The 24,553-nt window shown below is 44.2% G+C and overlaps 1 protein-coding gene across 6 annotated transcripts in view; it reads right to left on the reverse strand.

Annotated features, from left to right (window-relative positions):
- Positions 1–24,553, reverse strand: part of EBF1 (EBF transcription factor 1) — a 283,302-nt gene that overhangs the window by 240,965 nt on the left and 17,784 nt on the right. For all 6 annotated transcript variants that reach the window (XM_074838591.1, XM_074838589.1, XM_074838588.1 and 3 more), the window contains exon 6: positions 22,770–22,838. In XM_074838591.1, coding sequence (XP_074694692.1) covers positions 22,770–22,838 — 69 coding nt within the window. The remainder of the gene's footprint in view (positions 1–22,769; positions 22,839–24,553) is intronic.

Consider the following 24,553-nt stretch of genomic DNA (forward strand, 5'->3'; position numbering starts at 1 on the left):
TAAAGATTTAGAGATGAGAAGAGCAGGAGCTCTCCACAGCTCAGATCTAAAGGCTGTGCTGGGCAAGGAAGACACAACAGCTCTGCCAAACGCTGGGGAACAAAATCCCTGACATCCTCTTGCAAGCACCAGCTGTAGCTTGTGCCCAGGGCTGCCAAGATACTTCAAGTTCAGTCATTGTCCTTCCCACCATTGCGTTTCACCTGCAGTCACCCTGCTCTCCTCTTCCAGCCTTCCCACCATTGTTGTCAGGAGCCGTGCGTGGGTGCTGGGAGTCACCCGAACCACAGGCAGCGGTCCCAAGCAAGGACAGTTTGCATCACTTGCATTACTCAGACACTGATCCATTCCTGTCCTGGCACTACCATGATACAGAGCAGGTGATCCTGCCAGAAGAAAATTAGCCCATGCCAGGTCTGGCACCTGTACGTGTCATGGGAACATGTGGTTGTTACTGGCATTCACAGAGCAGACAATACGACAAATTTCTCCAGCTTTGTAAGGCATTGAAACAAAGTCTGGAAGCTCTGCTGAAAGGAGCTTCCAATGCCACCCTGATGGATCTGGTCCATAAGACAAGGCACAAGAAGGGCAAGAAACTATGTTGTGCCTCCAGCACGCAACCACCTCAGGAAACTTTTCTCCATGGGAGCTCAGTGGGACTGCACCCAGGAGACGGAGCTGTGCACCTACCCCACCTCAGGCTGTCGGAGACCACTTCTCCAGTGAACAGGCTTTGCTCTGCAGTGCAGACTGCCATGCGGAGGAAACCTCTCAAGGTTTCTACGCGTGGAGTCAAACATAACACAGCCCCAAGTGTTCCCATTCCCACTGAAGCCAGACGCTGAGGGACTGAGTAAGTAGCAGATCTGGTCTTCATTTTATAACCCATCCCCTGCCTGCCGCCCTCTAATGCTTAAATCCATTGACGTTAGGGGACTGCTCATATACCACATCTTCCTTCTATCCTTTGTCTGATCCCAGGCTCTTCATGGCCAGGACAGGCTGGTTTGTGCTGCCATCTGCTATCATGTTCAGACCTCAGCATCACTTGTCAACCCTCACAGATAATAAAAGGACAAGAAACAGAATTTGTCCTTTGGTAACACTAGGGACCACAGCTGCAGTGAGGGTAAATCTGCAGAGCCCCACCAGCTTCATATGTACAATAAAAAAGTAAAACCTTCATTAGGTGTTATGCAGTTTGTAGAAAATCCCTAAATAAATTTATTTTGGGAAAAAATCTCTTTAAGAGAACTTTAAGAGAATATTAACTTTCAACACTATGCCAAGACCATTTCCTTACTGGTTTGCTCTGAGACAACCTAGTGTAGGTCCTACAAACTTAAAACCCCTCAAACACAGTTATGGAAATATTAAATTCCACCTAAACTGGCTGAAATTATGCAGGCACCTTTAAAAAAAAAACAGTTTGCGTTTTAAAGCAGAATGGACTCAGCCATCCATTAAATATGACAAGGTCTGCATTTTATTTAGACATTGCCATTAATAATCAAATGATGTATGATTTCCATTCCTGCAGTTCTTCCTTCCCTACACAATCAATTATGCATTTAAGAAAATATTTACTCGATATAAAACTATTCTAATTAAGCATTACTGGTATACTAATATGAGTTTGAACAAATCAGATGATCTCTAAGATGCATGAAAGAATAAGATACTCCACTTCAAAGAGGGATTTGTTCCTGTCTGGCAGGAAAAAAAATCCTTAAAAGTTAAAGCCACACAAGATTCAGTGCAATACTGCAGATACCACCATCCTTTTGACCTAAAGAGGTAAATCCTCCTTGTGAGCGGGTCCTTGGGGCTACTCACATTGCTAAAGCAAATACAACTTGACCCAAGAAAAATCACATGTGAAACTATGTGGATATGAATGTTGACAAGGAGAGGAAAGATCTTCCCAAAGACTCAGACAGTTCCAGGTTGTTCCTGGGTGAAGAACAGGATCCAAAAAATAAATTTAAGAGTGGTGGCAGTGACCAAACTCTCTTGAGTCTGCAAAGATCATTGCTGTTGTGGAGAGCATGAGCTGGAGCTCGGGGCTGCCTTTCATCCCCAGGGTGATGATCAGAAACACCTCTTGAATTCCCCATTACAAACATAATTGCCTGATTCCTGGTTAGCTGGTGCAAAGGGGTCTTACAGTTGGTAGGGAAAACACTCCAGGGCGGCTGAGCTGTGCAGGTCACCTAGCTGTGCCCCAAAGTCCTACCACAAGGAGCAAGCACACAGCATCTACAGCTCTGCTCTGTTCCCAGTGTTCACTGGAAGCCTCAGAAGGCAGAGCATAAATCACAGCAGGCTTAGGAAAACCGCTCCAGCCCATGCCAGGAGAGCAGCACCCTGCCCAGCCGTAAGCGTACAGGGGCCTAATCCTGGCTCACAAAGGTGGCGTTGGAGGTAGGAAGGGAAATGGAGAGAAAGTGGCTGGAGGCCAGAAAGCTGCAGCCAAGGAGATAGCAATTAGGATGCAGAAGCAGCCAGAGATATGGCATCACTGGAGATTTACTGTGCGTACACACCTCCCTCTCTGCTCCCAATGTACTCGCTCTTTCTTTCTGTCCATATACATACAGTAAATCTTCAGTGACTCCTTATCTCCCAGTCTGCTTCTAGATCCTAATTGCTATCTATCTCTGTCTGTCTGCCACTTCCAGGTCTCCCAGACTCTTCTTCTCTTACGGCTCCCAGCCCCCCAGCAGCCTCCCCGATTTTCCCAACCCCTCCTCTTCCTCTGTCTGCAGGCAGGAGATTTCTACATGGCATTTGGCACGGGCAGCCAAAATTTCCCCTTCTCAACTAAACGTTACACCCCAAAACATGCAAGAAAATACTCTCAGCTCTCAGCAGCACAAAGCCACCTGGGCAGGTCAAAGCCACAGGGCTGCAGCACGGGAGGAAGAGCTGGCAGCGGGGGAGCCGAGCCCCACTTCTGCCCCACTGGCCTCTTCCCTTGGCTCCCTGGGCCACCCGACCACCCTCGCTCCTTCCCCGGCCACCAGCCACCGGCTCACACCACCTTCCCAGCCCGGCGCCGCTTGGCCAGGCGGAGGGCACCTTCCGCAAGGCTCAGCATGCCGCCCGCTTGATTTCATTTTTATTTACTACTATTCTTTACTACTATTTATTTATTCATTCCTATTTTTATTTCACTTTGAACATGCCCAGCTGTGTCATCTTGGTTTTGCTGAAAAAGTAAACAAAAAAGCTGCATTCAAATGCAGCCTTTCATTGCATGAATACATTTCCCATCCAACACAGCTCCAGTGCTCCCACCCTGAAATTAAAACTTAAAAAAAAGAAACATCATCACTGTACATCACATCTATTTCCTCCCCCCGATGTTTTCTTTATTTGTGCTATTTATTCTTTTGGAAAAAAAAAACGTATCAAGAGTTTTAATAGCTAAGTTTGCTCTCCGCAAAGCAGGAGGAAAGAAATAAATGTAAATAAAGCTAATTTTATATTCCGTATGGTAACAAACCTGAATGCTTCTGCTTTTCCCTAGCAAAATATCGTGCATGGTTTTACAGTCTATGACACAGAATTGGTCACCAATTTTTTTTTTAAGTACTGAGTTCAGTTTTTGTCTTGTGAAACATAAGTTTAGCGATCTCTAAACCTGAGGCTTTTTGGTTTGTCTCGACAGTAATTATATGGATACTGAGAAAGGGAAGAAGCATTGTACATTCCTTACACCTCGCAATTTTTCCACGCTTCTCCACTCATAACAGAGAAGGAATATTTTCTCTTTTGCAGAGATGACGATCCAAAAGGAAGATACAGAACATACTGTGCAGAAGAAAACATCCCCGAAGAATGCCGTAAACCGCAATGCCAAAGCAGCGTTTGTAATTCTGTCTTTGGCTTTTAGCAAGGGAACAATTAGAGAAGGGGAGAGGAGAGAGCAGAAGAGGAGAGGAAACAGTGAGAGGAGAGAAAAAAGTGAAAAAATATTAAAAAGTGGAAGAGAAAATAAAAGAAAAAATGGAAGAGAAAAAAGTGGAAGAAGTAGAAAAGAAATATAAAGAAAAGAGAGAGATAAAAAAAGAAAAGATCAGAAAGCAAAGAAAAGAAGGAGGAGAGGAGAGGAGAGGAGAGGAGAGGAGAGGAGAGGAGAGGAGAGGAGAGGAGAGGAGAGGAGAGGAGAGGAGAGGAGAGGAGAGGAGAGGAGAGGAGAGGAGAGGAGAGGAGAGGAGAGGAGAGGAGAGGAGAGGAGAGGAGAGGAGAGGAGAGGAGAGGAGAGGAGAGGAGAGGAGAGGAGAGGAGAGGATAAAAGCGAGGGAAAATGAAAGGGGAGAGAGAGAGAAGGAGAAAGAAAAAGAAGAGAAAAAGAAAAGCGAGGGAAAATGAAGGGGGCGAGAGGAGCGCAAGCAGGGCGCGCGCGGCCCCCTCCGCCCCCCCGCCCCGGGCACGCGCTGCCCGGGCCACGCGCCTCGCGCTGCCGCTGCCCCTGGCGACACCCCGGGGCCGGCAGAGCCCCGCCCCTCGCCCCGCGCCCCGCCCCCGCGCCCCGCCCGGCCCTGACCCCGGGGTACCTGCGGCGCCGCTGCTGCGGGGCGGGGGGGGGCACGGCGACACCCCAGACACACACACACACACACACCCCCCACCGGCGTGTGCCCAGCTCCGCCGCCTTCTCCCCAAATCCGCACCCGGCCCGTCTGCGCACCGCCGGCTTGCGCACGCAGCAGGAATTCAGAATAGAGCGAGCTCCTAAATTAGCTTTACCATAAATCTTTTAGGCTCTTAAATAAAGAAATAAATAACATTGCTCCCTTTTGCCTTTTTTTTTTTTTTTTTAACATGCAACTCTTCAGCTTCAAGCCGTTGGGACTTTCCTGACAGTGGTAACAGGAGACCCGTTGAGACTGGATTTTGGTTTTTGGTTGGTGTTTTTGGTTTTGGGGTGGCTTTTTTTTTTTTTTCTCTCAGCAGCAACAAGCTGCTTTCAAACTTTGCGCAAGGGTTTGGGTTTGTTTGTTTCCCTGCTTTCAAATGACATTATGATTTTAATCAAAACGGACTGGTTTCGGGAGAAGGCCAGAGCTGACTGGGACTGGGAGGCAGATCGGTTGGGCGGTTTATAGCAGTTCAGAAGAGGGTTTTGTAAATAAACACAGCTCAGAGGTAGAAAAGCAAATACGGTAGGTGAAATCTTGGCCTCCTCTGAAGGCGATGGCACAGCTCAATGGGGCCAGTATTTTCACATCCACACACAACTTTTCCTCCAGCAAACACAAAACCAACAGAGACGCAGGTAATGGAGAAAACAGCTCCAAATCTGTACTATTATTGCCTGAACAACTTCATGCTGTCAGGGGAGAGCAACAGAAAATACAAGTGATGACTGAGTACAGGGAGCAAACATCCTAATGAGTTTTCTGGCTAACAGAGTCCTCCTGCCACTGCAAGCTCCCCTGAGCACGGGGCAGCATTGTGGCCCCCAAGCTGGTGCAGGAGGGGGCCTCCAAGCAGGGTCACAGCCCCCCTCAGTGCTGACTGAGGCTCCTGCACACTGAAACCTCACAGGAACTGCGGACACAAAGGTTTAGCATTCTGTTATCCAGATACTCACTTGTAAAGCCCAGGGAAAAAAAGTGGAAAATAGGGGAGAACTAGACAAAGTTGCAGGATTGGGCTTTTGGGGCAAATAAGACAGTAAATTCCCCCAAAGCCAGCGTTACCTGAATGAGGGCACCAGAACATGCCCGTGGTCCTCTGGCCGTTGGCGTGGGTCGTGATTTCAGCGAGGAGCCCAAGGCAGAGCCCCCCCAGCACGTACACACAGGCAGCGCCCTGAGCCTCTGCTCTTGCAGGTGCAAAGCCAGAAGCAGCTGCAGCTCCTGTCATGCCACGCAGAGGGACACCTGAGTGACAGAAAGATAAGCTTCTCCCAGGAGGAAGAGATGCACGCTCTTATTAGAAAGTGGAAATTAAAGTCCCTCTACTTGGCTTTAGCCTGTCCCATTTACTTTCCACACCACCTAACTGCACTAAAACACATCGCCAACCCGATGCTGCTGGAGAAAGGGCCAAACCATGAACCCCAAGAGAGCTCACCACATGAACAGCTCGCCAAGGTGAGAGAGGGTTCCCAGAGCAAACCCCAAGCCTGTGGCGGGTCCACTGCGAGGAGGAAAGTGAGGCAAGAACTGCCAAAACTGTGGGCCAGATCCTGCCAGCGTCTCCACAGCGTGGGGAGCTCCAGCAGAGGTGGCCATCCCACTCCTCCTCAAGTCTTTCTGCCGGCCCTTGAGGGCCAAGCAAGCTGAGCTCAAAGATGAGGTCTGGGCTCTGCTGGCAGATGCCTTGAGGACCTCTCAGAGCCAGGGAGACCCCCCCAGACAGGGAGAGCCACCGCATGATGGTTTTCAGTGTCAGAGCCATACTCCATCTACCTTTGCCCCCTCCTTACTACAGCATGGGAGCATCAGATTTAAAAAAAAAAAATTAAAAATCAAAGGGAAAACATTAATAAATAATAATCAAGATCATCTGCAGTTTTAATGATAAGCTATTTAATGAATTATAAAGTACCTATAACTCAAAGTATGAGACTGTACATTGTCAAAACTGGCATTAAAGTGTATGGAGATAATTAAGCAATAATGACCTCCACAGAGGGCTTTTCCTGGGAATTAATGACCAGTCGGGAGGAGCTGATGGCTCAAGGCACAAGCAAGGGCCATTAACCCCAGCTGGTCATTAATACTCAGGAAATGCCCAGCTCTGAGGCCGTTATTGTGAATATATGATAAAATAAAGGGGGGAGCAATTATGAATATCTGAATCTGGGGGCTGCTCTGAGAGGTGATGTTTGCAGGTACTCAGGTTCATGTCCAGCTATCAGCCACCCCCAGTACTCCCAGAACCAGCTGCGCAGCCCCAACACAAACCCACTCGGGACCCCAGCACCAGCATTTGGGGGCTCTGCCAGCACAAACAGAGCCCGCAAGACATCTTTGCAACCAAAAAGAGTAAAAGCAAAACATCCTAACAGCAGTGCAAAAACAGAGGGTTTGTTTCAACCCAAATTTTGCATATTAAATCCTCATGCTATTAGCAGCTCCAGAGCCCAAGTCTCCAGCTTATCTAAGCAGCACATCATGTAAGGTAAGGGACACTTTGGGGACCCCCACAGCCAAACCCAGCCCCTGGTGCAGCCCTGAGCACTGTTTGCAGCAGGAGCCCCCCAGCTCCACCTGAAAGCAAAAGAGCAGGACAGCCTCCTTTAGCCCAAACCTGCAAGCATCTCTCTCCCCAGACTCATCGTGACTTCAGGGGGACTTGGAGGAAGAGGAGTGTCACCTTCTGGTGGGGCAAAACAAAAGCTAATGCAAAGCTGACCCTATACACTGGACTTGCATCCTTCCTGCCATGTGCGGCACCACGGCAGCGAGTTGGCACCAGCCTTGGCCAGGCACTGGAGACCCTCACCGAAGTGTCAAAGCAGAGCCAAATGCCAAATCTCTGCTGTCCCCAGGAGGGCAGGGAAGGATATGGGGGAATGGTCCCCTGGGATAGATGCCCTGATCCACACACACACCCCACACCACACCCCCTGCCACAGTAAACAGAGGGAGGAATTAGCATGAGCTGTTTTGCTGGGGTAATGAAACCCAGCTGCCCACTGCTCCCAGCCCCGTGTTTCTACTGATCTCCCCCGTCCCCCTCTCTGACACCCACTGGGGGTTTCGTACCTCTGGAAGCCCCGAGTCGCCGTTTACATTTTCCCCTGGCTGGGGAAAGAGGGGAGGATGTCCATCCCCCAGCCCCAGCACGGGGAGATGGGAGCACAGTGCCCACCCCCAGCTGCAATTATCCAACCTCGCTCTAAATAAACCCGCTGGGGAGCGAAGGGACTTGGATTTTCCACTACAGCCCCTCTGGTCATTTATTTACCCCGGCGCCGTATTCTTGCACTGAAAAGGCATAAATGTGCTTGGAGGTGACAATCACAGAACATTTTGCCCTGTAGGATCACAGCATATGTAAATTTTCACCTACACAAACAAATCCATGATGGTTGTAAACATTTCCAAATTATTCTCTGTAGCGATTGGTGCTAATCATGGTGTTTGTGAACACACAGCAGCGATGTTTGTTGGCAAAATAAAGGATGTCTAAGTTTCTTACAATCTGGAAAGAAACCTAGAGCAGCTCCTCAGTCACAGCGTTTCTCCTTAACTGTTTACAGTCGATCAGAAGAAAACAATTAAATATCCCACTGGCAATATGGAGTTTCCAACAATTATACGTTAAAAACAGCTATCGCTTAACAGAGGAAAATCACTACATAAGAAAAATTAGTGCTTGTTAGTACATGTAACATTCAGAATCACGAGTAGAATAAAAGCAGCAATGCAGAAACTGTTATCAGCAGAGAGAAAATTATTCAAGTATGCATTTGAGTAATTCTGCATTTTAATTTAACCCTTTGAAACATTAATCAAACCATGGCTAATTATAGGAATTAAGGAATTAAACGATGGAATCTTCTAAAAGATATTATTTAAAAGGCAGTTTATACAATTACTTGTATAGATGTTTGCTTTAAAGAGGGAAACATTTCTACTGTAATGAAAAGGGTCTTAGAAAATTAAATTAACAAGGGGGGACCAGGCTGATATGAAACTAAATTAGCATCAAATGCAAATTACAGGGTACTTAATGGTAGAAACAGGTGCAGAGCAGGTCCCTAAATGAGATAAATGAATAAAACATCCCTCTGCACAAATGTGGAAGCTGACACAAAGTCAATGATATGAATAATTCAGCAGCCTCAACACTGCTGTTGAGGTCAGCTTTCCTTGACCTTTGAAACAGGAAGTAAAATTCTGTCCAAATTTGAGTGACTGGAAATGCAGCACTTATTTGTTGGGGAAAAAAATGGAAAATCCAGATTAATAAAACCAAAAACACAAAACCACAGTATGCGTGTGAGAATGTGTATACATACGTATAAAATGATAAACTGAAACACTGAATAAATGTATCAGCAGAAGAAAACGTGCAGAACTGGAAAACCTCTCAAATGTTAGTCACAGTGGCTGCAGAATATTTGTTTCAGCCTAAAACTCTAAAACATATGTGTGTGTGTGGGGTGGGGGGTGTGTGTGTGATCCATGAGAGTATTTAGGTCATGATATGATCTAAGCATGTTCAGAGCTAAATGGTTTCATCTTTCAAAAAATAATTTAGTTGTGCTAAAGGGGATATTAATAGAGTCAAAGTCATTATATTTCAGGCATTAAAGAAATCAAATCATATAAAAGTAGCTGTTCAAAGCTCAGCAATCAATCATTTTCTTTGCTATAAACTTTTTTCAATAAAGGAACTGGAAGACTTCTAGACCTTTTTACCTAAGTTACTGATTTAGTCACTATTGCATTTCAAACACTAAAAATTCACAATTTTAAATTTAAAGCACTCTAACAACAGCTTGCAGTGAAACACAGGCTGTGTGCAAGTGTGCATGAGTGTGAGAAAGTAGAAATTATTAAAAAGATAGAAATCTTGAGCAGCTGCCTTAAATCCAGTGGAATATCTCCAAATTTACATCCTCATAACTAAATGAAGAAGATTTCTGCAACTTTCCCTGTTACAAAATAACTCAGCTAAAAGCATAGGTCATATAATTTCTGACTAGACGTATGGTCCTAATTTCGAATTGAATTTGGCACTAAAACAGATTAATAAGAACTAATTTCTCCAAGCTGGAAAGAAAGGAAGAACATCATCCCTGCAGCTTGTCTTCTAGGGCAACAAAAGATGTAAGATAACAGAAGTTATCTCTGCTTTTTCTTTTGTTGTATTAATCTCTTGTTACCTGCTTACCTGTCATCCGCAGAACATGTGTCTTATATAACGTTATCAAGTATTGGGGGGTTAATTTTATTTTCTAGGCTTTAGGCAGGTGAAGCCCAGGAATGGGACTGCAGGGTACACCTCTGCCTCAATAAAGTTTCATGAGGAGTTAAAGCAAGCTCTGGCAGCAGCCACCCTGAAGATGCATATTAATTAGATAAAAATCAGCTCCGATATTGCATAATCCCATGTGGAAAACCAAGCGCCGGTAATTTGGGGGTTGAGTTCACGACTCTGCTCAGCGTCGGGTTTGTGTGCAAAGTGGCTCCCTCCAAACGCCAGCTCTGAGAACCCAGCTGGTTCTCATTTCCAAACAACCAGTTTCTCTATCCCCAAGTGCTAAAGAAAATAATCCCAGCAATCCATGACTACACGCTTTCACAGGGACAGCAGTGAGAATTTGATTGTAGAGATAATTAAAGTCATTCCTGAAACTTCCAAGGAAAAGAAGTTGGGGGGAGGAGGGGGACCAACAGGGACAACGATGCTCGTGTTTAAATTGAACTAAGCAACTGGTTTGGCTTGGAGAAGGTGGGGGGGACACACTACTTTTGGGGAATTTGTTTTCCTGAAAATTCTCTCTCCTGCACTGTAATAGTTACAATATTTGCAAAGAAAATGTAATAGACTGTGGCAAGTAGGAAGATTAGAGTGAGGTTTGGAGCCTGGATGTTCCTAATTTGGCAAGAGCATCCAGCGGGAAATGCTTTTGCATTCTGGTAAACTTGAATAAAATTATGTACAGCCACTTCGATTAGAAGGGTTTAAAGGGAAATGATACCATAAAAGCCATAAAACCAACTGCTATCTGCTTCAAACACTGAAAACATCTTTTTAAAATTAATGTTTCCTGCAGCCCTGCCATGAGTTAGGTCTGAAATAATTTTAATATTAACAACACTCAAGAGCAGGTCAATCTAGAGCCAGTCACACAACTGGATTAGTCTTCTACATCTTTCCAAAACAGTGGAGTAATTTACACCACTCCAGCTGGTGTAAATCAGCAGGGTGTCCCTGGCATCAGGAGAGCTGTGAGGCTCTGCCTGCACTGAAAAATAATCATAATGCTGATGATTAAAAGAAAAAAAAAACACACACAAAAAACGCCTTGCTCCCAACAAAGCTAAATTGTACAACCCCCATGTCACACGTCTGCTCTGACCCTCATCGTCCTGGAATCAGTGTGAAATTCAGAGATGGAGAGAAAGAGTTTAAAGCACTTGTAATCTCTCCGTCTGCACTATCTGCCTTGAGCAGGAAGGAGGGATCCGCTCAATGAGAGCTATTCAGGGCCTCTCAATTAACCTGATTAGTTCAGCACGCTGCTCTCATGAATGACACCTTATCTTGGAAATGAAGGAAAAAAAACTTACTTCCTTCTGGAGATACAGGCAGCCCCTAAAGCCAGAGCGGTGGCGCCCATCAGGGCCAGCTCCCCCATCTCCCTGGGGAGCTGCTTTTGGGGTGGCAGGGCCAAGCAGCCCAGGTGGCCCAAGCGGGGAGGGGGTTCCCCTCTTTCAGAGCCAACCAGGCACATGATGGGATTTTCTGCCATGGTTAACCCTTCCAGCACTGCGCAGAGCCCGGCTGTGACGCTGCCTGCAGGTAAGAGGTAGAGCAGCCAAGGGGGCGAACCCCCCCGGGAACGCTGCCTCGTTTAAGTGTGTTGTAGTCTGGAACTTGTTTCATATGTGACAGATTAATGAGCGATAACTGGGTTACCATGGCAAAAAGCATTCCCAAAATTCTCTTTTGTTTCCCCGAGAACAGTCTCCTTTTTTTTTCTTTTTGTTTTTTTCAAATCATGCCACTTTACAATAACACAAATATTAACTAACAGTATGTTATTCTTTCAAGTGCGGATGGCTGCGAATGTCAACAAGGCTGACTGTTACACACAAACTCCAGGAATTAATCAGAGAAAATAGGTGTCTCAATTACAATTATAATAGTGAAAACTCAAATTTATGAATGCCCATCCAACTTTGAAAGCATTTATTAGAAAAACTCTGATGACTTTGAAAGTATTAATGCATTAATGATGCATTAGGGCATGATGTATTAATGTTCTTGTAATTTCTGACAAATTAAGTTACCATTGTCACAGCGGGGCAAACCTTCAGAAAAAAAAAGTTCCTCTCTCCTGCCACGCAGTATACAACAGACAATTCGTGTACACATAATGGGGTTTAGCAAGAAGTTTTCCTCCTACACCACAGTACAGTTTATTCTGTTTTTCACAATGCCAGAGCTATTACAGAGCTCACTGTGCTTTTTTAAAAAAAAAAAAAAAAAAGGTAGATGTAGCCTAGGGATTGTCTTCCCTAAACAGCTCTCTGGGGTAGAGACTCTCTCACCACGCCGCTGTACATCCCTCACTCAGCAACACTCAAAGCCCCGCAGCCCCACGGAGCCCAGAGACCGCTGGAGCCCAGTAACATCAGACCACAGTTCCAATGGGCCCAAGACCCAGAGATGAGAACAGCACCGAGTTTTACAGAGCTGCTTTTAGCACATAAGCAGCCCCCAGCCTGAGGAACAAATTCTGCCCTAGACCCCAGAAGAGTCCAGGATTACACAGGGCACTCCTTTGTAATGCAGCAGGACTCCCTCATTTTTCTTTAAAAAGGGCCAAATCCTGATCCTAGCTGTGGGACAGCTACCACAAAATATGTGCAGGTCCTTTCCTTCTCCTGCCTGCATAACCCCCAGCAAGATGTGCGATGGGACATGCTCCCGTCTGCAGCTGGATCCCGGCTCTTGCGGGACTGTGCAAGTGATGCAGAGGCACAGGAGCAGACTGGAGGAGATGCTACCATCAGATCTTAATAGCTCTGAGTGTGGCTAATTTTCTTCTTCTTTTAGAGCAAAGAACTTTGTAATGAATACAGAATACATTTCTCCTCTTCTTGTGTCATCCTTCTACAAAATCTGAACTAGGTAAAGTGGTTTTTAACATCCACTTATCAAAGTGACTTAACATCTGGGAAGTCAGCCAATGGTTATGTAGTGATGCAGATGCCAAAAAATCCAACTGAAAGATTATATTCAGGGAGATTACAGAGACGACCTGACTCAACTGGGTGGAAGCGGATGGTTATCCTGGTCAGGAAAGCTTGAGAGTCTCCCTGCAAAATCATGGAGAATATTAAGGAAAATGATTATGTTTTAAACAGCTTCCTTTTAACCCATTGGAGGCACGGGCTGTATCCTGTACCAATAACTTTTTCCAAAGGCAAATTGTGGCATCAACAGATGAACAGTTTGGCAAAGTCCAAAAGAAGATGAACAGAAAATTATTTTCTGTCTCTGACAGTCATAGAGACAATACTAACAAGAGGAAGATCATTTTTTTTATTGCTAGACACTCACAGTGGGATATCAATTCTTCCTAACACTTATTTATATAAAATTTGTCCTTTCCTGGGTCACTATCATGTCACTTGGGGGGTGTCTCTTTTTTTTTTTTTTTTCAATTAATCTTTGAAAAAATGACCTAAACATTCAGCTAATTGAATGATGCGATTAGCTGAAACAGTTTGCAACTCTGATTAGAAAGTCAAGGTGACAGGAGAGCTGAGAAAATCCAAGTGTACAGCAAGCCTTTAGGACCCTGGCACCATGCCACTGTAGCGTCACCTTTTTTTTTTAACCCCATTTTTCATCTTTTTCTAGCCCGGCATGGCACTGGAAGAGTTAAAGAAAACAATAAAAGAACAACTGAGTGTACAGGGTAGGATTTACTGGCATTTACTTTTAATCTATGGTCCTTTGCTCTGTGGCTTATCAGCCCTATGTCAGCCCTTTTTCCTCCTTTATATTTCATGAGGGGACCCACATGCTGGTACTGAGAGACAGAGCCCAAGTGTCTGTAAGCTTTTTGTCAGGTAAAAAAAGAAGAAAAAGGAAAGGAACAAGAGGAAAAGCAAAGCTAAGAGGCATCTATTAGATGTCACTAGGCTTTTGTATTCATGTCAATGATTCAGGATTAGAGTATTTGAAATAATCTTATTGAGAGAACTCAAAAGCCCCACAGAGGGAAAGCCTGCTCAGTAGCATATGGCAGAGCAGCGGACAATATCTTATTAAGGATGTGTTAGCTAACACCATTACTTTTTATATTACATTACTGAACTATTGTGCCTCAGCCGGTTAGCGAGATGGCATAGTTGTGGAATGCCACTTTGGAAATTACCGCGTTGTTACAAAACTGGAGAGATTTGGCCAGGCGGCCAGGCCCAGCCTGGTGCGGGGGGGACAGCAGTGGTGATGCTGCTCCCTCACCCCCCCCGGACCGCTGGGCAGGGGAACCCGCACTTCACCAGTAAAGGCGAAAACGGTGTCCCCGGGCTGGTGGCCACTCTGCTCTCGCCGTGTGTGACACCACCCAGTGCCCACCCACCCTTCCCCACCTCGCTCCCCCCTCAAATTCGAGTCACTGCCTTGCAGGTCTGGCAGGCTCACCGCTGCAGGGAAAAACAGTGAGTATAGAGGGCAGCTTCTGCTATATCTCCAACAAAAAATCCCAGACTATTGCCAAACTCAGCTTCTTGTCAGATGAAGGGAATTTAATTTTGTTATAGTGAATGCTGTTAGTCTAAAAATCTTTCTTTGCTCTTGGACAAAAGCTTGTAATTGGAGAAATAGCTCTTTTTAAAGTTATCTTCATCTGCCTACACCTTTAGAGGCAGCAAGAAACCAAAGACAAAACAGTACTGTTCATAGCATTTCAATGATTGCAGTGAAAGGCTCTATATCTGGGTCACCTTACTACTGTCCAGTATATAATTTCAGTGACTTGAAATAAAGCCTTTTAATAACTAATTTCATATAATTCACATACTAACAGCACCAGAAAATTTGTTTTCACATTTCCTATTTCCAAACACTATTTTTAAAAAGTGGGTAGAAAATTATTCGTTCTGCTTTAAAAAAAGCCTCTAAAATACTGTCCTTAGCAAAAAAAGTAAACACTCATTTGATACAGTAATATATTCTGATCACAAACTACCTATGCAGAGTTGCTAATGTGACACACTGGGAACTTTGTATGGCTTTTCTGTACTTTTCCAGAACTGTTACAGAAAAAAACCCATGATGCTACAGGGAAAGAGAAAAATTCATACCAGTATTTACCACTACTACTACAGAGACTTGCTGCTCTCTGAGGACAGCGTTAAACCCATTTCTAGGAAGTTATCTCAGTATGATTTACACAGAAACCTACAATTGTTTCTTACTTTCTTTTAACTTTATTCATTAGATGTTGTATTAAAATTATATGCCTCCAGCACACAGAAGTGAATTTGAATTTAGCACAGTTATTTTTGTAGATGTGGCCAATTACTTATAATAATACATTTTGGTGGCTAGAACATGCAAACATTTATGACTACTCAGAGGAAGAAAACTACTCATACACCTCAGCTTCTGCAGAATAAGGCTTGGGTTATGTTTTTACTAAATAAACGCTGGGACAGAGCTAAGATACATTTTTCATGTTCAGAACAATTTTAGCTAATCTGCATTAAAACTGAGGATGATCTTTGCAAATACATTTTCCTATCACTCTTATTCATGTGTGCATTCCCACTGTGACAGCAAATATGGAAATAAATCAGGTGTTGAGATGGGACAGGAAATTTATCCACACCAGAAACTGTGTGTATATATATATATTCATATGAGAAAAAGCCAGTATTTTTTAAAAAAAAAAAAAATCCCCACTCTTGAGAAAAACTGGCACTGAGCTGCATGGAGCTGGGTAGCCCACTGCGCTGAGCACATCCTCCCTGCAGGACACGCTTTGAAGTAGGAGTTCCTATTAAGAAATCGATAGGTATGAATAGCACATTTGAAGTTTTGTGACCAGAACAAAAGGGACAGATCACCCTGCCAGGCCCTGGGCTCCCCTTGGGACCAACCCGGTGCACTTGGAGCTTTCTTGATGCTGCAGGAGGTCACTGCAGAGGCAGCCAAACTTCTTAAAGCACCTCTAAGCTCGGATACCCAAATCCTGCCATCTGAATGGAGAAGCAGAGTAATCCACCAGGTCTCAGTTAGGCCTTGGAGTGCTCCTCTGCACAAGCAAACCCATAAGGTCTTCAGGATGGACTTAGACAAACCAGTGCAGTCTCCTAAAATTGTTGACCCTTGCTGACCAAGACTGAGATCTTCAGAAAGAGCCCAAGGCACTTACCAACCTGCTGGCAGCCGCAGCTCTGAAAGCAGTAGGTGCAGAGCTGCTCAGCCCAGGCTCGCCATCCACCCAAGGCAGAGCAGAGCTATATGGACACGGACACACTGACCTTGGGGTCTTGGGGCAGCAGGTCCAGCACATCCCCTGTGTTCACTCAAATCACTTTTCTGGTCTGACAGCACAACTGGCCAAGCTCCAAAGGGCTGTGTGAGCACTAAAGATGACAGTCAAATGCCAAAAGCAATAGAGTGGACTGGTCTTCAGTCTCCCTTATCCCCAGGACATTCAATACAAGCCTAAGTTTTTTATTCTCCATAGAAAAATCTCAATCTCAATTTTCAAACTGCATCAGGAGAACCACGTCTCTTCAAGAATGGGATCATCTACCTACCTAGAGACTACACAGCATCTAGCACAATGAGCCTTCTTTGCGATAGGAGCCTCTGTTACATCACCATGATATTAAATAGTAATAATCAGGCATAAGATCACAGTGAAATAAAGCCCAAAACACTAGCTGCAGATTCAAAAGGCATCACTGGGAGAAGCAAGTAACTATTAGAGTAGTGTGAAATGTTTGCAGTGAAACCCAAAACCACATAAAACATGCCTGGTTTGGGGTTTTATAACAAACTGAAAACTCAGAACAGGTTTGCTGAGAAAATCACAAACCTCCTGAGTGAAGCTGAGACCAAATTAAGGTTTTGCATAATAGTTTTGAGATTATACAAAAATTCTTGGAGGCAGAGGATAGAGAAATCAAACAAACAATAAGCAGAAGCTGGTTTGACCCTGACCAAGTTCACTCAACCCCAAGAGCAAAGTAAATCAATTTTGAAGCAGCAATATGTGCCAACCCCAATAGGCTGAAACCAAGAGATTTTTAAAAGAGTCCTTGCAAAGTTACCCCCAGCTCTACTGATTTCATCACCAGAAAGAGGACGGACACCGCATGCATGAGGAGCGTTGGTAGAGGGGCAAGCATTTATGTCTGAATCTGTGTGAAAAGCATCTACTGATCAGAGTCTCCCATTTATCTCACAACAGCTCCAAATGCCTTTGGTTGCCTAAGTCATGTGGGAAATGTTTTGGGTAATGCTTCTCAGCTGCATCAATCACAACCAAATCCTCAAGGATGTGTGTTTCAGTCCCTCCCCTCTCAGAAATGTATGGGTTCACAGGCTCTGGGAGCTCGTGTGAAATGCTCGAGGCCAACTTCTGCCGGTCTGAACACACTGCTTAGAGGCCCAGAGGATTTAGGCAGCACAGTCTTAAAAGACAGCCTGGGAGACACCTCTGCAGTGCTGGGGGTAGTCCTCTGTCACCCGGTTTCTGCTCCCTGGACTCCCTCCCTGCTGGATCAGTAATTCCCGTCTGGCTCTGGAAGGGGCACAGCAATGAGGTGGGCACTTTCCAGTACAAGACTCAAGAGAACAGCCAAATATTCAGGCTCAGGAGCATTTCTCACCCATGTCTTGAGATCTATCAGAGCATGCCATGCCTGCCTTCCTGCATGCAAAACCCACCCAAGGACCCTGGACAGATGGGACCTGCAGCCTCCTGCAGCCCCATCCCCAGTGTGGGCAAGGGGGAAGCAGGACACCAGCACACACACCTTCCCCTGACCCCACACAGCCAGGTTCAGGTACTGCATATGGCTGGGAGGGACTAAGGATGTGACCAGGACAGGGCAGGAACTAGGACTCCTGCAAAGGAACCACTGCTAAAGCGCCTGGCATCTTCTGCCACTTTGCTGTGACACCAGTGCTATGACGAGCCCACATCCCTGTAGTCTGGCTGAGGATCAGCTGCGGCACTGATCCCATCCCCTGCAGCAAAGCAATCCTTGGCAGCTCCCTCCCAAACAAACCCCACCTCATCCTCTCGCCAGCACCTCTCCGAAGCCTGCCTCCTCTGCCAGCCCGCCTGCATCTCCATCACCCTCCCTCCAGGCATGGAAAGCTACTGCAAAATGCATTAATCGCCACACCTGCCTAACAAGTGTATTTGTGGGGAGGATGCAGCGAGTGTGATACAGTCCTCTGTGTCATTTTTCCACCTGCCTGGTATTTAGGATGAAAAGATGATCAGGCCCGTAAAATACAATCCACTACGTGATGACTTGTAAAGCGGTAAAACGGAGACATTGAAAGTCATTCACGCCTCTTTTCATGTCATTGCACAGTGAAATCCTACCCACAAACATAAAATTTTTCAGGTTAAAGGCTGAAAGATTTCAAAAACATATGTAGGTAAGTTGGCTCCCTCCATAGCCGTGGCAGCTGGGAGTGCTGGGGACAGACTACAGAGAGCCCGGCCGAGCATCCCGTACAGCAGGTGTCGAAAGCACACAGGCCTTTCAAACACTGGTAGCAGGTCGTGCATTAAAATGTACCTTGGTGTCATCTGATAATAAAGTGTAAAAAATATTACAGCCTTCAATCCATGAGTCCTCACCCCTGCTCCACGGACAAGAGCTCTGATTGCACTGGAAATGCATAAGCCGCCTCTTCAAAGCCAGGAAGAGCCTCATTCCTCAGAAATTGCATCCGAAGCAGCACGTGAAGAACTTCTATATATTGCCAGACAAGGGCCAGAAGAGACCCTGGTCATCCCCATGCTGACCTGCCACCTAAGGGCACAGCCTCACGCAGGGGGGGAGCTCCAGCACAAAGCCCGTGGACTTACACCGCAGCAAAGTTTCTCTATCCAAAAGATAGACGGCGGCGAGATTTCTGAACTAGGCCTCATCTGTATTGGTAAATCTCAGCAAAGTCAACTTCAGGTCACTGTCATCAGCCTGCTCAAGCACTCTGGGAAGAAGCAAAATTTGGGATGAACCAGCAACTGCCAAGCAGGCTGTTCTCAGCCCTTTTTCCATGCAGTGTCACAAGCTGGAGGTATATGGTATAGATCCTAAATGCTGAGATTTTTTCTGCCGCTATATTTGGGATTGCAGTGGTTATTCCTATTCTATCAGTCAGTAGGACTCCTGTTTACTGGATGCAGCCATAAAAGGTAAAGAAGCCCCAGCAGGCATGGGTAACACCATTAAATATCAGTCCTGACAATGGTAAATTGGGTTTAAAAGTTTGGAACAGAATGCTGAGAGAGGAGCCTCTTTCCTGAACCGAGGAATAATATAAAGCCCCACTTTCTCCCCTATGTGACTTTTGTCATTATCATCTTTTCTGATTCTTACAAAGCAAACCTAATTAGGAAGCTCTCTCATTAGTCTTCCAGAAAAATTAGCACAGCTTATGCTAATTACTCCTGTAAAATTTAATAAACTCGTTGAAATGGGAATAGTCTAATGAGGTTTTATTTATTGAACTAAGATAACTGTAAGGAAAAAGGTTAGGACACCAGGATATCCAAAGTGGTAATAAAACTACGATTTATTCAATTTCTTCTCAAGAATTTTATTGCAAACCTTTTAAATTCAAATATGAGTTACAATTTGAAAGTTAAATCAATCTAGAATTTAATTTAATAACAGGAAGTGCTCTGTGTTTTCTTAAAGTGTGATTACAATACAGCCCTGCCACTGCATTCGTAGGAGGAATTGTGCGTTTGTATTGTGACAATAATACCCCTTTTAAAATGAGTTCCTGTTCATCGGATCTTCACCTCAACACGTGTAACTGGATTAGTGATAAAATATACAGGCTATGCTAAGAAGATGATTCAGACACACACAGGTTTCCAAGAAACTTCCTTGAAATGACTGCTCTATAAGCATAATACATTTATTTTGTTCTCCAGAGAAAATTTAGATCACTATATAAGCATAAATTTCTTTAGGTCCCTTTCACTGCTGTATCTGCTGATACTATAATAGAGCAAAATGTAAAGCAATTTTGTAAAGGATAAAGTCATATCCTGTTTCAAACACAACTACAGACCCTTTTTAAACCCCACATTTTGATTAAATAAAAATATATGATTTACTTCTCATATACATCTAGGGTTTGAAAAAGAACACAACACATCTAACTTTGAAGTTGCCAAACAGCCTCTTCACCAAGTTCACTAAACCACCACAAAGACGGACTGCTCTCTACCCCAAGTTTCTCTAGCCTCATCAAAGAGAATTAATCAATCCAAAATAGTATTTCAGCATGTAAGAAGAGGATAGCATTTCCATGTAAGTACATATGTCAAAAATCCCATGGATAGATTCTACGTTAAACTCTATGTTAGGTCAGAGTCTGTGGATTCACAGTATTTGATGCAAGAGTTAGATTAAATCCATAGGCAAGACTTTATCAGAGCGTAAGGCATGTGGGAGTGCTTTAGCCCAAATGGTAAATGAATTCTCTAAGCTCACATGCAAATAAAAAATAGCTAAATATGGTTTTGCATATCAATTGACATAATAGTTAAAAATTGTGCGCATGGAGAAGTGACAATGGAGTACGACTAAACACATGTTCTGACTTGTGCAGGCATTTTAATGTTAGAACAATTTTAAAGGAGTCGTTTTAAGGTAAAAAGGCTCCATATAGATCACTTCATCCTTTCCAAACCAAAAGGGGGAAAAAAAATGAATAGGATAAATGTCACGAGAAACATCACTAAAGCCACTAACTGTATAAAGCACATACTTATTTGGCCTAAATTGTTTGAACTAGCCCCAGCCAAGAAAAGGTTTTAAGTACCCTACTGGGACAGATGCGAAGCGGCAACAATAGAAGCCACACTAATGCAATCCAGGTAACCCAATCCTGTTTCAAAAACACAGGGAGGGCTAATTACAGTACTGCTGAGTCAAATTTCTTATACCATTGCAACCCACAGGAACAGGTCAAAATCAAATGTTATTCAAACCACAGTCATATCAACCTTCTGTATCAAAGTCACAATTTAAAACCAAGGGAAGAACTTAAAAGCTTAACCCATTCACAAGCCAAGCATGATTCAGTATGGGTGGTGAGGTAGGGTTTGTATTATCATCTTTAAATTATGTTTAGCTTGCACTTTAAAAATAATCTGCAGAATTGGTACCTTTTGCATCAATTTACGTAAAGACTGGTAAATTGATCACTGCTAGGAAGCTAAATCTGTTTTTTTTTCATGTAACTGTTCTCCGCATTTCGCAGGAAGCATGTAACAGACAGCATCTCTGGCTTTCATAATTTAAAATGATTTGCAACTAGCAGTTTTGCATACTAGATAGTTAAACAAAATATTTCCGTAAACCCGCCATTAGCATCTTAACATCTCACTTTCCAGTACAATGAAAAATTCATGTGAATTTTGTAGCTTTCATGTTGCTCAAAATGCCACTCTTAGCACCATGTTTATAGTGTTCAACTCTGCAGCATGCTTATAAAACACATCTCTGTACAGATTTCACTGTGGGGTTTTTTCCCCCCCACTTTCCCTGTTACTACCTAATGCTCACAGAAGATGAAAATCTGCCCGGTTAAAATAGATCAAGATACCTTCTGAGACTTAAACATTCTCAGGATTACTTATTATAGCCAATCAAAACATCTGCTATGAACTTCCAGTATATGCACTTTCTTACCAAATTCAAACAAGAACCGTAAATCTGGGAGTCTGGATGAGCACAATGCCAGGCAAGGCTCTGCCACATCCCTGGACTGCTCTCTGCATGTGGCACCCAATACATCAAACCCTCCTCGCCTTCTTTCATAAAATGGATGCACTGGCACAGAAGATACTTTAAACTTAACGTAGCAAACATTAACTCAGACAATAATGCAAGGAGAAGCACGCTATTCTATGCTCTTGCCCTATATGTATAGGTAGTTTCCCTTCAGGGTCCCTCCCTTCACAGATTGGTGTGAGGGTATTGCTTTCCGCAGCTGATGACAGACACTTTCAGTACTTCATGGCCATTTAACTCTTCTAGAGTAATGCTGCATAATAACCTGGTTATCACACGTGGCTTTATACAATGAGTTTGGACAATTAAAATGTAAAAATGACTATTTGGCTACCATTTTGCATAATTTGCAAGCACAGAAACTACACGTGGCTCGGAACAACTAAAATAGATGTATCATACTACAGTGATTTAGTCGGTGCTGTCAGATTAGCAATATGGATCTGTTTAAAAACACAATAATTAAGACAGGCAAAAATGAATTAATCAACTGACAATACAGTCAAAATAGTATTCCAACCAAAGAAAACAAGAGGAGGAAAAAAGCCTTACTTTGCAGATCTATTTTTTTAACTGTTTTTATGCATAAATAAAAACCTTAAAATGTAGATGGATTGCATCCAACAGAACTACTGTAGCTAAAAGTGATAATGATTCAAACATTTTTCAAATAAAAGTTAAATATTTATAAGCACCCAACCACATTTCATAAATCACAAACTATTATTATTTTATTCCTGAAGCTTCCCTGGCACAGCATGTGAATTGAGCCACAGAAAGTCAGAAAGAAAAATCTCCTCTTTATGCACATGAATCAGTTACAAGAAGCGGAGCCCTCCAAAGAGCAGGTCGCTCCGTTATCCTCCATATGGCCCTTCCGTGGCAATCGCAATTGCAAAGCACAACTAATTCGGTATCAAAAACAAAATTTCATCCGTATATACTCCTAATTCTTCCCCATTAGCAACACAGGGCAGGTGTTTCATTATAATGAGGAGGGGGAGAAAAAAAATGGAAGGAAACAATAGCAGTCCTTACCTGTCAATTATCACTGGATCTGATGGAGTCTCATTTCTGTTGCCACAGCTTTTCTTGTCACAACAGCGGCTACAGAGCAAAAGTGAAAGGATTTAGTGCGACCATTACACTGTAAAATCATCATTACGAACATGGTAGGTTCAAATTGCCGGCTAGAGTTACCGCTCGGTCCCTGCCTGGAAATCAGTCAAATGTAGTGGGTCACATATGGGTTAATTACTATGTTTAACTTCTTGCACAGCTGGTTAGCAACGGAAAATATAAAAAGAGAGGGGTTTTGCCCCTTTCACAAATAATAATTCAAGGATCACCCAAAACAGGGAGACCTGCTTATTTGTAGCCTCTTTTCCATAGGGTTTAACAGTTGTCCCACATACACTCACACACAAAATAAGGCAGCTTTTTCCCCGCTGAGCCTGGTTTTTGCATTTGCTTAACACTTATGTGACACGTCCACAAGATATTCCTGCTTCTACACAGAACCGAATTCTCAGCTACTGGGAAACCTCCCCCCATGTCCAAAAGCACAATTATTCTCCCTCTAAGAAACACTGTTGTTAATGGGGGAGCTAAAATGCAAGCGCCATCGGCAGCAGCTTTTTTATGCTCGAGCGTGCCTGTTTCCCCAAGTTTTCTGAGCATGTTAATGATCTCTAATGCCATGGAGAGCACAGCTCCGGCGGCTGGTGCCCTGCGTCAGGTCAGATACAAAGCAGGCATGTGAAATATAAGCTCCGTCTCCCAAAGCACTGCTCCATCGCTGACCTCGAGGCTGGGATTCTTTTGAACTAAGGTGGCTCATTGTTTCCTAAGAGAAGTTAAATTGTTGTTTGTGATGATTCCTTGTCAGGGGTTATTGTCCATTAGGAACCATAAATGTATTGCAGGTAAGCTCACAGGCAATATATACGTTTCTGCTTAGGATGGAAATCCCTCTTGGTGCATCTAGAGCTACAGCTGAGCAATGTGGAGGCTGCCCTGTTCTCCCCAGCAGCGCATCTAAGCCCATGAGACCAAGTCACAGCTATGTAGGTGAGCAAAGCCTCAGGCTTTCACCCACCCACCCACCCACACCAGGACAAAACACCCATCTAGCAAGGAAAGCTCCTGTTTATTGGCGTCCCTTAACAGAAAATCCCCCACTGAAATCAAGGCTCCAAGGAATTAAAAAAAATATCAAGAAGCTTCTGGTCTTCCCAAGCCCTCCTTGGTGTCCAAGGACCTGCTGGATGAAGCCTGGGCAGCTCCTGTGGGGTGAAGGGCTGCAGGGACCCCATCCCATGGTGGCACCAAGTGGACAGGCAGTGACGACCACCCCTTTTGCTCTCCCTGGCCAGACCCGAGTGCATCTCTCCATTCAGTAAACTTTCTGGTAAACCTCAACCACACGCAACCAAATCTTTGGAAACCACCAAGCTTGTTCCAAAGGGCATCCTGGGGACCTGCGCATCACCCTTATTTCAGCAGCCAACTTTGGGTGGCTGGCAGGAGCGACCACTGCTCTCCCTCCCACTCAAATGAACTATTTTCTTTTCCCCAGAAGGTGGAAGAACATCAGGGCAGGAAGAAGCCCTCAGAAGTGCCACGCTATATAAATAGCCCTGTTGGGAGTATGACAAAGGTTCTCTTGTGTTGCTGAACAATAGAGTGAATAATATACAGTTACCCACCAAGATTAGCAATAAAGCAACTAACCACACTAAAGATAACAAAAAAAAAGGGGGCCTTTTACAAAAACAGCCTGTTTAAACATGGTTTAAAAAAAAAAAATTTTGTTTTCAAAG

The sequence above is a fragment of the Strix aluco genome, chromosome 13 (assembly GCF_031877795.1).
Source record: "Strix aluco isolate bStrAlu1 chromosome 13, bStrAlu1.hap1, whole genome shotgun sequence".
NCBI classification, from domain to species: Eukaryota; Metazoa; Chordata; class Aves; order Strigiformes; family Strigidae; genus Strix; species Strix aluco.